Source organism: Enhydra lutris, unplaced genomic scaffold (assembly GCF_002288905.1).
Source record: "Enhydra lutris kenyoni isolate GAN:26980312 unplaced genomic scaffold, ASM228890v2 scaffoldscaffold69, whole genome shotgun sequence".
NCBI classification, from domain to species: Eukaryota; Metazoa; Chordata; class Mammalia; order Carnivora; family Mustelidae; genus Enhydra; species Enhydra lutris.
Window position 1 is genome coordinate 2,737,260 of NW_019154153.1, and position 16,263 is coordinate 2,753,522.

Below are 16,263 nucleotides of genomic sequence, written 5' to 3' on the forward strand. Positions count from 1 at the left end.
TGACATTAACATCAATTCCATTCTTAGATATATATATAAGAGAAATGAAAACATACAAGTTCATACAAAAACTTATACATCAATGTTCACAGAATCATTATTCATAATAGGCAAAAACTATAAACAATCCAGAAGTCCATAAACTGATGAATGGATACACAAAATATTCATCCTAACGGAATATTATTCGGACATAAAAAGGAATGAAGTACTGATACTTGAGTGAAGAATTACAACATGAGTTAACCTTGAAAACGTTATTTAAAAAACAGCCAGACAATAAAAACAGACACATAGACCAGTGGAACAGAGTAGAGAGCCCAGATATGGACCCTCAACTCTATGGTCAAATAATCTTCGACAAAGCAGGAAAAAATATACAGTGGAAAAAAGACTATCTCTTTGATAAATGGTGCTGGGAAAATTGGACAAGTATATGTAGAAGAATGAAACTCGACCATTCTCTTACACCATACACAAAGATAAACTCGAAATGGATAAAAGACCTCAACGTGAGACAGGAATCCATCAGAATCCTAGAGGAGAACATAGGCAGTAACCTCTTCCATATCAGCCACAGCAACTTCTTTTAAGATATGTCTCCAAAGGCAAAGGAAACAAAAGTGAAAATGAACTTTTGGGACTTCACCAAGATAAAAAGCTTCTGCACAGCAAAGGAAACAGTCAACAAAACAAAGAGGCAACCCACGGAATGGGAGAAGATATTTGCAAATGAAAGTACAGACAAAAAGTTGATATCCAGGACCTATAAAGAACTTCTCAAACTCAACACACACAAAACAGATAATCATGTCAAAAAATGGGCATGGGGCACCTGGGTGGCTCAGTGGGTTAAGCCTCTGCCTTCCGCTCGGGTCATGGTCTCAGAGTTCTGGGATCGAGCCCCGCATGGGGAAATCTCTGCTCAGCAGGGAGCCTGCTTCCTCCTCTCTCTCTACCTGCCTGTCTGCCTACTTGTGATCTCTATCTGTCAAATATATAAATAAAAAATCTAAAAATTAAAAAAAAAATGGGCAGAAGACATGAACAGACACTTCTCCAATGAAGACATACAAATGGCTATCAGACACATGAAAAAATGTTCATCATCACTAGCCATCAGGGAGACTCAATTAAAACCACATTGAGATACCACCTTACACCAGTTAGAATGGCCAAAATTAGCAAGACAGGAAACAATGTGTGTTGGAGAGGATGTGGAGAAAGGGGAACCCTCTTACACTGTTGGTGGGAATGCAAGTTGGTGCAGCCACTTTGAAGAACAGTGCAGAGATTCCTTAAGAAATTAAACATAGAGCTTCCCTATAACCCTGCAATTGCACTACTGGGTATTTACCCCAAAGATACAGATGTAGTGAAAAGAAGGACCATCTGTACCCCAATGTTTATAGTAGCAATGGCCATGGTCACCAAACTGTGGAAAGAACCAAGATGCCCTTTAACGGATGAGTGGATAAGGAAGATGTAGTCCATATACACTATGGAGTATTATGCCTCCATCAGAAAGGATGAATACCCAACTTTTGTAGCAACATGGACGGGACTGGAAGAGATTATGCTGAGTGAAATAAGTCAAGCAGAGAGTGTCAATTATCATATGGTTTCACTTATTTGTGGAGCATAACAAATAACATGGAGGACATGGGGAGATGGAGAGGAGAAGGGAGTTGAGGGAAATTGGAAGGGGAGGTGAACCATGAGAGACTACGGACTCTGAAAAACAATCTGAGGGTTTTGAAGGGACGGGGGGTGGGAGGTTGGGGGAGCCAGGTGGTAGGTATTATGGAGGGCACATATTGCATGGAGCACTGGGTGTGGTGCATAAACAATGAATTCTGTTATGCTGAAAAGAAATTAAAAAATAAATTTTAAAAAAAACCAGCCAGACACAAAATGCTGCATATTATACAATTATATTTATATGAATGTCAGAACAAGCAACTCCACAGAGATAAAAAGTAGATGAGAGGCTGCCAGAGGATAAGGAGCTGTGAGTGCTAACAGGTATGGGATTCTTCTTGAAAATGTTCTGGAACTGAATAGTGGTGATGGTCATACAAACTTGTAAGTATACACAAAACAATGAGTTCTACAGCTTAAAATGGTAAATTCAATGATAGGTGAATAATAGCTCAATTAGGAAAAAAAAAATTTAACCTCTAGTGCTAGCTTAAAAATCTTAAGCCTAAGATTTATCCTGTTTTATTCCCCAAATAACACAAAAAAACTTAGCCAAGTTTCTCTCTTCTTTAAAGACTTTCAAATTCTTTTGAATCTATGCACATACTCAGTCCAATTATCTTGTAGATGGCAGTCTCTTCCATATGAGAGCACTAATACACAAAGTTTTCATCTAGACAGTTGTGCTTCTTACCTAAGGTGAATCTCTAAAATAAAAGAGCATTAATTCACCTTCTGTTAGTCCATCCTTTGTATCCTTTCTTTACATTTTATTCCTTTGTACTCTTTTTTTATATTTTTATACCCTGTGATAATTCCTGAATTGGGTAAAACAATCACAGACTGTTCAGAATTCCTTCTGATTTCAGGTGACTTCTTTTGGGAACAGTGGATGACTGAATAAAGGAATAAGATTATAAATCTTATTTATATCTTATAATCTTATTCCTTTATTCAGTATATTTATCGAACTGGAGCAGGTGTTTTTTTCCAAATATGTCCACCATAATACCTCCCAACTTACAGGCTCCTCTGCAATGTGGTTTGCCACAGCTCCATTAAGAAGGGAAGTCTGTTTCCTGAACCCCCTGAATCAAGATAAATCCTGTAACTATAACAAACAGAATATAGCAAAAGGAGTCCTCTGCCACTTCTAAACCCATTCATAACATAAACCTTAACTGGTCAGGCACCTTCAGCTTCTAACATTTATGACTGTGGAGTTAGGTGCCACATAAGAAGTGTGACGACTCTCATCATGCTGTGGGATACCCAGGACATATGCAGAAGCCCTGAGGCAAAACACACCATGCATGCAGCCATGTAGCCAGAGGCCAAGGAGTACCTAGACGAATGTATGCAAGTGAAAAACCCAGCCTGGCAGTGGATCATCCAACTGCTGACACCCCCAGCTGTCACCCAACAAATCAGGGACAAACTACCCAAGAGAGCCCTTCCTGAATTCATGACTCACAAATAAGTGAGCATTCAAAAATGGTTGTTTAAGCTACTAAGCTTTAGAAATAGTTCATTATGTAGCAGTAGGTTTTTCTCCATCTACTAGAAAGCAGTGCTATTGCTATTGTTGCTTTAATCACTTATAACTGAAGTTTCTTATTTCTAGATTATCAGATGTAGAGACAAGGGGTGTTGTGTTTGTTTTATTGTTTTTATTTTTTGGAGAGATATGTTCTGGAAGTATAAAGGATGGTGAGCAGGAATCTATCATAATTAAGCCAATTTATAAAAAGGTAAACTTTTCTTAGGGAATAACTCATCACTCATTACAAAATGTCAATTGTATAAAACCAACATCACTTAAAAAGTTACCAACATCATTTAAAGTTACCTTTAAAAAGTTCGAAACTAGAACTTAAATCAGACTGTCCAAATTCAGCTATCAATCTCCTTAAGGTTTATTTGAAAAGGAGGGGGTGGCGGGAACAAGATAGGGAAGATTATATGAAGCAAAGTAAATCTATATGGAGTATATTCCCCAACAAAAATATCATCATTAATCAGACTTTATCTACTACACATTCTTTTGATAAAACATTTTAAGAATTTAGCTGTACATATTCTCCATAAACAAAAAAATTTAATTAAACTGTATTATATTAAAAAATAAGTAAAAGAATGAAAAAAGAAAATTCTAATGCCTAAATATACAAAATATCCAACTTAATATTTGAATAGAGACTGATTTGCTCTTCTCTTTAACTTCATTAATAGCTGGGTTGTGACTTAAAAATAATAACTTAGAAAACACTGCAATTAATCCCTATTAAAAATAAAATATAACAATTTTATATTAATTTTGAGTAAAATTACTATGTACTTTTTTTTAGTGATAAAACATATTCTCCTTTCCATCTTATGATATGGAAAAAGTGAAGAAAATAACACTATCTTAACCAAGACTCACAGAAAACAAATAGGATATATAAAAAACGTATTCTTTCTGCCTTCCTACCAAAAACAAAATAACAGAAGAGACTTATAAGAACCAATCTGGGACCAAACTAACAAACCAACTGCAACCTTCTAATTCTATATATCAATCAGCTTTCTGCTACTGTTAAATCTGAGCTCTAAATACCCAAACCTAGGAAACTGGAGAAGTAAGCAAGGCGAAATCAACAGAAGTTACAGAAGCATAGAAGGGACTGATGGTAACATCTGCATCAGCAAATTAAACTCCAAGCTACATTATCATTTATAATCAATCAAGCAAGAAGCTGTACAATTTTAACACAGATTTTTGAATGAAGCTAAGATTCAAATGCTCAATTACACTTTCCAGGTCAGTGATTTATTATAAAGATAAGAAATTTACTGTAACACGAAACTACTTAAAACCATAGGGGAGAACCCTGGGAAGGAGGAGCCCAATGCTAATCCCATTGTACAGCATGCTTGGCCATCTGCTCTGGTCCCATTTTGTTTTCTGAGCACAGGGTTATCCCAGTGCATACAAATACATACTCTGTCTAGAGACTCAGGACATTGTGGGTGGGCAGCAGTGGCCAAAAAAGAGCCATAAACAGTGCGGAGTATGTGACTTAAAATCCAGCCATTATCACGGCTGCTACTATTCTCAAAAAACAATAATTTTTTTAAAATGCATATCCAATATATCCAAAGTAATATGTTTCCTGGTATTCCTCCTTAAATTTACTTAAACATATAATAATAAATATTTGTGGAAAAAAATGATTATAGAACTCTGATGTCAGAAAAACAAGAAAAGGATGAAAATAGAGTTAACCTATCCTTCTTCCTTATGGCTTAAGTCTGAATCAAGAAACAAAGTTGGTTAAGTGTGTGCGGACTTAAGCCATCTCTCCAGGAATACCTTAAGTTCTAACTGAAAGGTTATCTTAATACCCCACTGCAGATAAATTTTCAGTTTTTGAAAGAAAATCTTCAGGGCCAGAGAAAAGAAAAGCTGAATTCTCTTTATTAGTTTCCTAAATAAACTGAATTTCCTAAATTCACTGAAAGGAAAATAAAGATGAGCATATTCACTGAAAACTTCCACATTATACAACTACTGGGAATAATTTTCCCAGAGACTAAGTAATAAGAGAGTTCATAGAAAGAAAGAAAAGGCATTCACAGACAGAGCTCTACCAGAAACTTTTTTTTTTTTTAAGATTTTATTTATTTATTTGACAGAGAGATCATAAGCAGACAGAGAGGCAGGCAGAGAGAGAGGAAGAAGCAGGCTCCCTGCTGAGCAGAGAGCCCGATGCGGGGCTCGATCCCAGGACCCTGAGATCATGACCTGAGCCGAAGGCAGCGGCTTAACCCACTGAGCCACCCAGGCGCCCCTCTACCAGAAACTTTTAAGAATTCCTACTACAAAATGTTTAAAAAGCAAAGGCAGAATTCCAAGGCATGACACTGTGGAAAGGAATTCCAAGTTTTCATTCACAGTGCTCTCTTGGCTTGGGATGTCTCAATCCTTCCCCATCTACCCAGCAAACGTTCATTCAATTTCAAGACTTAGCTCCTTTCACACTTGTTTGAATCGAAAAATTCTTGCTTTGTACCTCAGTGTACACCATGTATATCACCACTTCTTTAACTCCCAGAAATCTAAGACTTTGAGAGCAGAAACCACATCTCATTTGTCTTTGTACTTAGCGCAGTGCCTACTATATAGCAGAAGGTACTGAATGGATGAAAAAAGGCAGTTTAGGAAGAAGGGGAAGCCACAAAACACAGTCTGACTATGCAACTATAAATGTACTCAGTAAGGGAGAAAAAGGAGAAAGAGCAAACAACACTCCAGTGTATATAAATATATACATTGCTTAGAAAGCTAGGAAAACGTGTGGGTAGTTGTTCTGAAAAAGCCAAAAACAGCTGAGTATATCACTGGCTCATAATCCAGGCATCGCTGTAAGAAAGAATTACACAGTGATCTCTACAACTGACTCAGATTTTTTAAGACAGGTTTATAATGGTCTGAATGAAGAACACTGAGAAATAAGAATTTTTAAAAAGGCTAGAACTGAAAACAAACTGAGCTTATAAGAAAAAAAATTCTACAGACAACAAAAAGAGCTTTGAGAACTATTTCAATAAATGATCAATCTGAAAGAGGTAAAATATATCACAAAAGCCTTTTCTGGTCTATTCAACTTTTTATCACTTATATGAAAGTATAAAGAATAAGTGGGTAGAAGGCATAAAGTTGAAGATCCTCAAAGATTAATTGGCTGAATTAAGCAAAGTAAAATTTAGTAAGAATAAACAATATCAAGGGGCGCCTAGGTGGCTCAGTCGGTTAAGCGTGCCTTCAGCTCAGGTCATGATGTCAGGATTCCAGGAACGAAACCGGCACAGGGCTCCCTGATCAGTGAGGAGTCTACTTGTCCCTCTCTCTCTCTCTGCCCCTCCCCCAACTCATGTGCACGTGCTCTCTCTCTCTCAAATAAATAAAAATCTTAAAAAATATATAATTAATACCTTATATCCACAGTATGCAACACTCTACAGGTTCCAAGTACTTTCCTACACATGACATCATTTAACAAAAACCTCCTGACGTAACTATTATACTGTTTATAGTTAAAAAAAAAAAAACTGGAGGTTAGCCAGTTTCAGTGAGTTGCCCAATATCATACTAGTTAGGGCCAAGAATATTAATAATGTTCTAATCATCTCTCTTGCAATTAGATCCAAAGTTCCAACTGTTAAAGTACAGGAGAAAAATGAACTGAGACAAATAACTGCAATCAGAAAAATTAACCAGGGCAAATGAGAACATTGGGAGGAACAGAAATATATCATCTAGAAAAATAAGATTTGAGGGCTGTCAAACAGCAAGTTCCCAATATCTAAAAAGTCATCCTGCAGGAGGAGGATTATACTTGTTCAATAAGGCCCCAAGTTAATCTCAATCAGCAAATACTGTAAATAGCCAAATTCTGGTTCTAGGAAAGAGGGTCAAACTGTCCAAGTCATCAGTTCATCATAATTGGACATATTTGACCATAAGCTAAATAAACCCTTTTGCCAGAGAATTTATATGAAAAATTTTAATCAGGCAGTTAAACGTTATCAAGTAAGACCCTACATCTGTATCAGACCTTGTTTCAAAATGTATAAACGAACTTCTAGGGAAAAGTGATTCTAATTTTATAACCATAAAATTAGGAATAAATTTAAACTGAAATATATGAAAAGTTCTTTTTCAAAGAAATACTAATATGCATACATACAGAGGATTTTATTCTAAGCAATTTTTAAATTAATATTCAAACAGAGGAAAATATATAAAAGATATAATAATAAACATCAATGTACCATGCAAATTTAACAAAACTTAATCTGCCTCCAGTTATTTTAAATTATATTAAATGCTATTTAATATATATATATGTTGTGAAGTATAATAAATATACATAAACTCATTAATCCATCTTAAGATACTTATATATTCCTCCTTATCTCCCTTCACCTAGAAGAAATGACTTTGCTGAATTTTTAATCAGAAACATTAATTTCCCTTAAAATAATAGGTTCTATTGAGTGAGTATATCAAATTTACCTACCCACTCTTCTCTTAATGAACTTTTGTATAATGTTTCCTCAGTTCTGTTTTGTTTTGTTTTTCTACAGCCAAACAAGGCTACTATGAACATTCCTACACATGCCCTGGAGTTCATCTAAGGTGTCTGTATCAGGGAGGATATGCTTATGTTTAATTTCATAACTACTTTCCAAAGCAGTTGTATCAATTTAAAAATCCAACAGCACTGTTCAAGAAATCCAGTTGCCGTATTTATCAATATTTGATACTGTCACAGACCTCTAATTTTTGCCAACATAGCATAAAAGGATAGGTATAAAATTGTTTCTTAACCTGGTCTTATTTTACATTCCCCTGATTACATTCAGAGTAAATATTTATCATATTTATTTGTAAGGTATACTTCCTCATATTATATATGTTTCATATTATATATGTTTCATTAATAGATAATAGATATAACATAGGTTATAAAAATATAAAACCATGTATCCTGACCTAATATATGGGGGCATGCATAAACACCAAAATTAAATGTTCAACTCTGTGACAAATGGAGGACAATACTACCTATCAAGTGAAGATATGCCAAGGAACATCAACTGTATTTGAAATTTTACTTTTTTTTTTTTTTTTAAAGAATGTATGTATGTATATGTTTGTTTGTTTGGCAGAGAAATAGAGAACACAAGTAGGCAGAGTGGCAGGCAGTGGGAGAGGGCGAAGCAGGCTCTCCAGAAAGCAGGGAACTCGACACGGGGCTCGATCCTAGGACCCTGTGATCATGATGTGAGAAGAAGGCAGACACTTAACCGACTAAGCCACCTTAGTGACTAAGCCATTGACTAAGCGCCCCTGAAATTTTACTTCTTAAGCTGAATAATTACCATTATTTATTATTCGTATCTTTGAAACAATTGTAAAATATAAAAAGACAATGTATTAACACATAATTAATAAGCAGGAACTTAGGAAACATAGCACCTATGATTTTTCTTGAAAAATTTTCAAAGGAATTCTAGAGCAACCAATAATTAAATAAAAATTTAAACCTTGGGGTATGAAGCAGGAAGATGGCAGCAGAGAAGGAGGACCCTAGTCTCGCTTTGTCCCACAAACACAACTAGATAACTATCAAATCATCCTAAATACCCCAGAAATCAACCTGATGACTGACAGAACAAACTCTACAACTAAAGGGAGAAAAGAGGCCACATGGGAGAAGGCAGGCAGTATAGAAACATGGTTTGGGGGAGACACAGATCTTGGGTACTGCAGAGGGAAGAAGGTGTGGTCAGAGAAAGGCGAGAGAGAAAGAAAGGAGCACTTGGGAAAGCACAAGGAGAATATTTCTCCAAAGTCATTGAATTGTAAAAAGAGAGAAGCTATATTTCATGAGTTCTTTCAAGCAGTGGAGATTAGAGCCTGGAGTTTTAAAGGTCAGCAGGCTTGGCTGGAATAGAGTCTGGAGAGCACTGCACTGCTCCTCAGAGATGGCAGGCAAACAACCTGAGGGCAGACAGTGCAGAAACAACAATCTGAAGAGCATCTGGGGTACACAGTGGGGAGATCACACTTCCCAGAGCACTTCCCTGAGAGGCAGCATTCACAGAGACACATCTCTGGGAACAATGGAGCTTGCCAACACCATTTCCTTCCCCTGTCCCTCAGCATACATACAGAGCTAACTGTGGGAAGCAGCATAGCACCCACACTGGCTGCTTAACTTACTTACATTAAGCCCTACCCCACTGGGCTCTAGTGGAACTGCCCTTCTCAGTCACACTTGCCTCAGTCCCAGTGCAGCAGGACCCTGTCCCAGAAAACCAGGATTAACCCCCATCCATACCATGTCTCCAGACCATAAAGTTTCACAGGGCCTCAATTACGGTGGAGATGGTGACAAGTCTCATTTCACAAGCAGACCAGAGCACACCTAGCAAAAACTTGTCACATTCAGGCCAGGGACCAAACACTGACCACAGCAGGCAAGGAAAGCCCCTATAAATGACTGGCCTGAAGGACAGAGCAGCCAGAACACAAAAGCAGAGCACCTGTAGCACACATAGGAAACACTCCTTGACAGGTCTCTTCCTGGGAAATACATGACCTCTTCTTCATAAAGCCATTACTTTCAGGAAGATATATAACTGTCTTTTCTAACACTCAGAAGAAGGCAGAGACTTAGACAAAATGTGAAGACAGAGGAATTTATCACAAATGAAAGAATAAGATAAGGCCATGGCCAGAGATCTTTGTGAAACAGACATAAGGAACATACCTGATGAAGAATTTAAAGCACCAATCATAAGGATACTCACTGGCCTTGAGAAAAGAAGACATCAGTAAGACCCTTACCACAGAGATAAAAGAATTAAAAAAGAATCAAAAGAGATAAAGAGTGTAATAAATGAAATTAGAACCATGCTTGATGGAATGACCAGTAGGCTGGAAGAAGCAGAGGAACAAATTAATGACCTAGAATACAAAGTAATGATAAGCAATGAAGCTGAACAAATGAGATAAAAGAATTATGCCACACAAGAACAGATTTAGGGAACTCAGTGACTCCATCAAACATAATAACATTCATAGTATAGAAGTCCCAAAAGAAGAAGAAGAGAGAAAAGGGGCCAGAATATTTACTTCAGGAAATAATAGCTGAGGGTCATCTGGATGACTCAGTCAGTTTAAAGTCTGCATTTGGCCCAGGTCATGATCTCAGGGTCCTGGGATCAAGCCCCACATCAGGCTCCTTGCTCAGTGGGAAGCTTGTTTTTCCTTCTTCCTCTGCCTGCTGCTCCCTGGTTGTTAGCACTCGCTCTCACTCTCTCTCTCTCGTGTTAAACAAATAAATTAAAATCTTAAAAAGAGAGGAAGGAAGGAAGCAAGGAAGGATGGATGGATGGATGGATGGATGGATAGCTAAACACTTCTTTCATCTGAGAAAGGAAACAGACACCCAGCTCCAGGAGGCAAAGAGAACTCCCCTCAAAATCATTAACAGCAGGCTAACACCAAGACATATTATAATTACATTTGTAAAGTACAGTGATTAAAAAAAAATGTCTTAAGGCAGCAAGACAAAAGGAGTCATAACTTACAAGGGAAAACCCCATAAGCTAGCTGGAGGTTTCTCAACAGAAACTGAGCAAGCCAGAAGACAATGACACAATCTATTCAAAGTGCTAAATGGGAAAAATCTGCAGCCAAGAATACTCTATCCAACAAGGCTATTATTCAGAATAGAAGGAGAGAGAGAGTTTCCCAGGCAAACAAAAACTAAAGGATTTCATGACCACTAAACCAGTTATGCAAGAAATATTAAAGGGGACTCTTTGAGTGGAAAGGAGAGACCAAAAATGACAGTATAAAGGTAGGAAAAACAAAACCAGTACAAATGAATACTTCCCTAAAAATCCATCAAGGAACTCACATAAAAAGGATATAAATATAATAACATATACCTAAAACATGGGGAGGAGAAGAAGAAAGAATGAGTTCAAACTTGAATGACAATCAACTTAATACAGACTGATATTTGGGAGTGCCTCTGTGGCTCAGTTGGTTGTGTGTCCAACTCTTATTTCAGCTCAGGTTGTGATCAGGACCCTGCATCAGGCTCCATGCTCAGCGGGGAGTCTGCTTGAGATTCTCTCTCTCCCTGACCCTCTGCCCCTACCCCTCATGCTCACAATCTCTCTCTAATAAATAAATAAATCTTTTAAGTCTACACACACACACACACACACACGTGCGTGTGTATATATATGTATATGTGTGTGTGTGTGTGTGTGTGTGTGTGTATATATATATATATATATATATATATATATATATATATACACTGATATTTGCAGTAGAGGTTATATACAAACCCAATGGTAACCATATCAAAAACCACTAATAAACTTGCAAAAAATAAAGAGAAAGAAATCTAAATACATCACTATAGCAAATCAGCAAAACATGAAAAAGACAAGAAAGTATCAGAGGGAATCTCCACGAACAACCACAAAACAAGTAATAAAATGGCAATAAATCCATACCTATCAATAACTACTCTGAATGTAAATAGATTATATGTTCCAATCAAAAGAGAGTGTCAGAATGAATTAAAAACACAACACCCAAAGAGACTAATTTTATTTTTTTTTATTTTTTATATCTTTTTTTTTAGATTTTTTAAAAAATTTATTTATTTGACAGAGAGAGATCACAGGTAGGCAGAGGCAGGCAGAGAGAGAGGGTGAAGCAGGCTCCCCGCTGAGCAGAGAGCCCAATGTGGGGCTCAATCCCAGGACCCTGAGATCATGACCTGAGCCAAAGGCAGAGGCTTAACCCACTGAGCCACCCAGGTACCCCTACTTTAGTTTTTTAAAGATTTTATTTATTTATTTTACAGAAAGATAGCAAGAGAGAGAACACAAGCAGGGGAAGCAGGGAATGGAGAAGCAGGCTCCCTGCTGAGCAGGGAGCCCGATTCGGGGCTCTATTCAGGGCTCGACTCGGGGCTCGATTCCAAGACCCTGGGATCCTGACCTGAGCCGAAAGCAGACACTCAACAACTGAGACATCCAGGTGCCCTGAGATTCTTTTTAGGCCTAAAGACACATCCAGACTGAAAGTGAAGGGGAGATGGAGAAACAATTACCACACAAATGGGTGTCAAAAGGAAGCTGAATACCAATACTTTATCAAACAAGCTAGATTTCAAGGACTGTTAAAAAGAGACAAAGAAGCACACTATATAATAATAAAGGGGACAATTCAACAAGATATAACAACTGTAAGAATTTATGTATCCAACATGGGAGCACACAAATATAAAGAACAATTTGTAACAAACATAAAGGAACTAATTGATAGTAACAAAATAATAGGGAATTTTAATGCCCCACTTACATGAACAGACAGCTCATCTTAGCAGAAAATCAATAAGGAGGCATGGCATTGAATAACACATTGGGCCAGCTGGACTTATCAGATCTATTCAGAACATTCCATCCTAAGACAGCAGAACACACATTCTTTTCAAGTGCACATGGAACATTCTCCAGAACAGAACATGTACTAGGTCACAAAACAGGCCTCAATAATACAAAATGACTGAAGTTATACTATGTACCTTTTCTAACCACAACACTATGAAACAAGAAGTCAACCTCAAGAAAGTCTGGAAAGATCACAAAGACCTGGAGGTTAAACAACATGCTACTAAATAATGAATGAGTCAACTAAGAAATCAAGAAGATATTAAAAAGCACATGGAAACAAATGAAAATGAAAACACAATGGTCCAAAACTTCTGGGATGCAGCAAAAACAGTTCTAAGAGTAAAGTTTATCGCAGTACAGGCCTATCTCAAGAAGCAAAAGAAACTTCAAATAAACAACCTAAACTCACACCTAAAGGAACTAGAAAAAGACCAATAAACAAAGCCTACGGCCAGCAAAAGGAAGGAAATAATAAAGATTAGAGCAGAAATAAAATGATATAGAAACTTAAAAAAAAAAAAAAAAAAAAAGAACAGGTCAGTGAAACCAAGAAGAGCTGATTCTTTGAAAAAATTAATAAAACTGGTAAGGCCAGACTTATCAAAAAGAAAAGAGAAAGGACCCAAATAAATAAAATCACAAATGAGAGAGGAGAAATACAACATCACAAAAATACAAACAATTATACAGGAATATTACTGAAAACGATATGCCAACAAACTGGACAACCTAGAAGAAATGAATAAATTTCAGGATTTTAAATTATCAAAACTGAAACAGGGAGAAACAGGAAACTTGAGCAGACCAACTACCAGCAAAGAAACTGAACTAGTAATCAAAAATCTCCCAACAAACAAAAGTCCAGGACCAGATGGCTTCACAGGGGAATTCTACCAAATATTTAAAGAAGAGTTAATATGTATTCTTCTCAAACTATTCCAAAAAACACCACACTTTACCTTCTTCTGAAGAACATTAACCTTCCTCTCTTTAACATCCAGCATGTCCTTGAGGTCATGTATCTCTCCTGCTTGTGTCCCCTTCTCCTCAGCCATATCCTGAATTTGTTTTGTCTTCTTATTCAACATAGTTTCCTTCTCTTCCAAACGCAATCGGAGAGCATCCACCTAAGAATGTGACATTTTTTACAATTGATTAAATGAAAAGAAAGGAATGCAATTCTTCCAAATACTTGTGTATAGTTGCCCAAATGATACTTATATAGTAAACTTTCATTAGAATCAGATAAAATGCCACTCGAAATATAAATATAGCTATTTAGAAATTAAATCCTAAAACCTATGAGCACTTTTGTAATAAAAATAAAATTTACATTAGTTAAATATACCATGATACCAGGATAAATAGATCTGAATCAAGAGACAAAATTGAGAACTGTCATAAAGAAACTGAGTTTTGCCACTTCTACTGGAGGCTTTAAACAGATTCCCAGGCCCAGCCACCAGAGTTCTGATTCAGTGGGTTTGGGGCTCAAGAATTAATTTTTCTAACAAGTTCCCAGTGATGCTACACTGATTAAGAAAATCTAAAATTAGAAAGAAAACCATAAACATCATCAAGCATGACACTCACTGTATCACATAATAGAAACTAGAGGTAGAATATGATGCTTTTGAGACCAACAATCCCATAATGCACTGTGACATCATGCAAAGGAAAGCAAAGGTCCACTTTCAGGCCCAGAGACTAGTTAGCTAACTCTGGCATCAGTAAACTCTATCCTCCAAGTTTAATAACAGCTTTGACTAAATAGAATGTTTAAATAATTAGAAATCTAATGAAATCAAGTAAGTCTAATGACAGTACTTATTTTTAAATCCATTAGAAGCAAATTTCATTAAGCATACTCATACATCAAATTTGTTTTGGGTTTTTGTTTTTGGGGTTTTTTTTTTTTTTTTGCTTTTCCACTAAGGATTTACAATTCAGCAAACAGTTATACAATTATAACAAAACAGAGAGGTGGATTTCTTTCATCTTAAGACAATGTTTTTCAATAGAAATATAATGTGAGTCATACATAAACCACATATGAAATTTTAAACTTTTAGGAGCTATATTAAAAAATAAGAAAGAAACAGATACAATTTTAATAATACAACTTATTTCATCTATCTAAAATACTATCATTTCAAACCTGTAATCCATATTATAAATAATCAATTAAATATTTTATTTTATATTCTTTGTTTCATACTAAGTCTTAAAAGTCCAATGCATATTCTAATTTTTATATTTACATCATATCTCAATTTGGATTACTATATTTCAAGTGCTCCATAGTCACATATGGCTGGTGGCTGTAACACTGAAAGTGCAAATCTAAGATACAAGTATATTTCTATAAAACATCCTTAATCTTGAACTTGTCCTATATTATATTTCCTGGCTGTCTGTAGATTAACCAACCCACAAAGAAAAAACAGGTAACATGGGTAATGACTCACATTTAGAGTACACCAAAATTCTCAGGGAAAATCTAATATTACATCTAAGCTTTAAGATATCTAAGAACCAATACTGTGTGTATGGTAGTACCCACTGCTAAGTACTATGGAAAATTTTCCTACAAGACTAGTCTCACTTGAGACTCTATAGTTAAATCATTATGTACTTACAAATTATCTTGGACTATGCTGGAAAGGAAAAACATGTAAATAAACCAGGTTTCATTCTGCTAAACTACACTTCTATCAACCATTTCAATACCATTCGTCCCACCAAACCAGATATTGGGGAAGTAATCTTTGTAAGTTCCATTTATAATTCTTTACCACAAGTTCTACCATGCCCCCTCAATAAATACTTTCCACTTCTGACTTTTCTCTATTCTAATAAACGATATATGGTAACCTTGTTATATTCTGGAAAGGTCCACCTAAAAATTTCCAAACATTTAAATTCTTATTTCTGAAACCACCATTTTCTTTCTTCTATACCTACTAAATAAAACTACTCTTTGTGCATAGCATTACCTCTCATCTATCATCTCTTTTTCATCATTCATCCCTATTCTGGTTTGTCTTTTCTCCCAGCCTGAGCAATCCTTTCCAACACAGTGTCTTATCATCTCCTTTCTATTTTAGTCATACTTATTTTATAAATCTTTACTTCTAAATTAAATGGTTTTCTTCATTCTACCCTTAGATTTCTGAACCTTTCTGCATATGGTCATGTATATGCTTGCCAACGCTATATATAGTATATTAAAAATCCTCCCAATTCTGTCTTCAAGCATTGTATCTTCCTCACTTGCATTCTCCCAGTGGACAACTGCACTTTCCCATGGCAACCTGGGAAACTGAGACTTAGGGAAAGACAGATATAAATAAGCAATAGAGTAGGAATTTAAGATTAACTGGTCTGTCTCCAGATCCTACAATCTCAGCGACTAATTATATACTACCCCACTAAGAGCTAGACCAAAAAAAGTAAATATGATTTCATATATATATAAAATTCTAGAAAATATACACTAATTACAGCAATAGAAAAGAATAG

General features: G+C 36.1%; 1 protein-coding gene across 2 annotated transcripts in view; it reads right to left on the reverse strand.

Annotated features, from left to right (window-relative positions):
• Positions 1–16,263, reverse strand: part of LOC111159681 (ELKS/RAB6-interacting/CAST family member 1) — a 510,890-nt gene that overhangs the window by 387,842 nt on the left and 106,785 nt on the right. For both annotated transcript variants that reach the window (XM_022522253.1, XM_022522254.1), the window contains one exon: positions 13,701–13,868. In XM_022522253.1, coding sequence (XP_022377961.1) covers positions 13,701–13,868 — 168 coding nt within the window. The remainder of the gene's footprint in view (positions 1–13,700; positions 13,869–16,263) is intronic.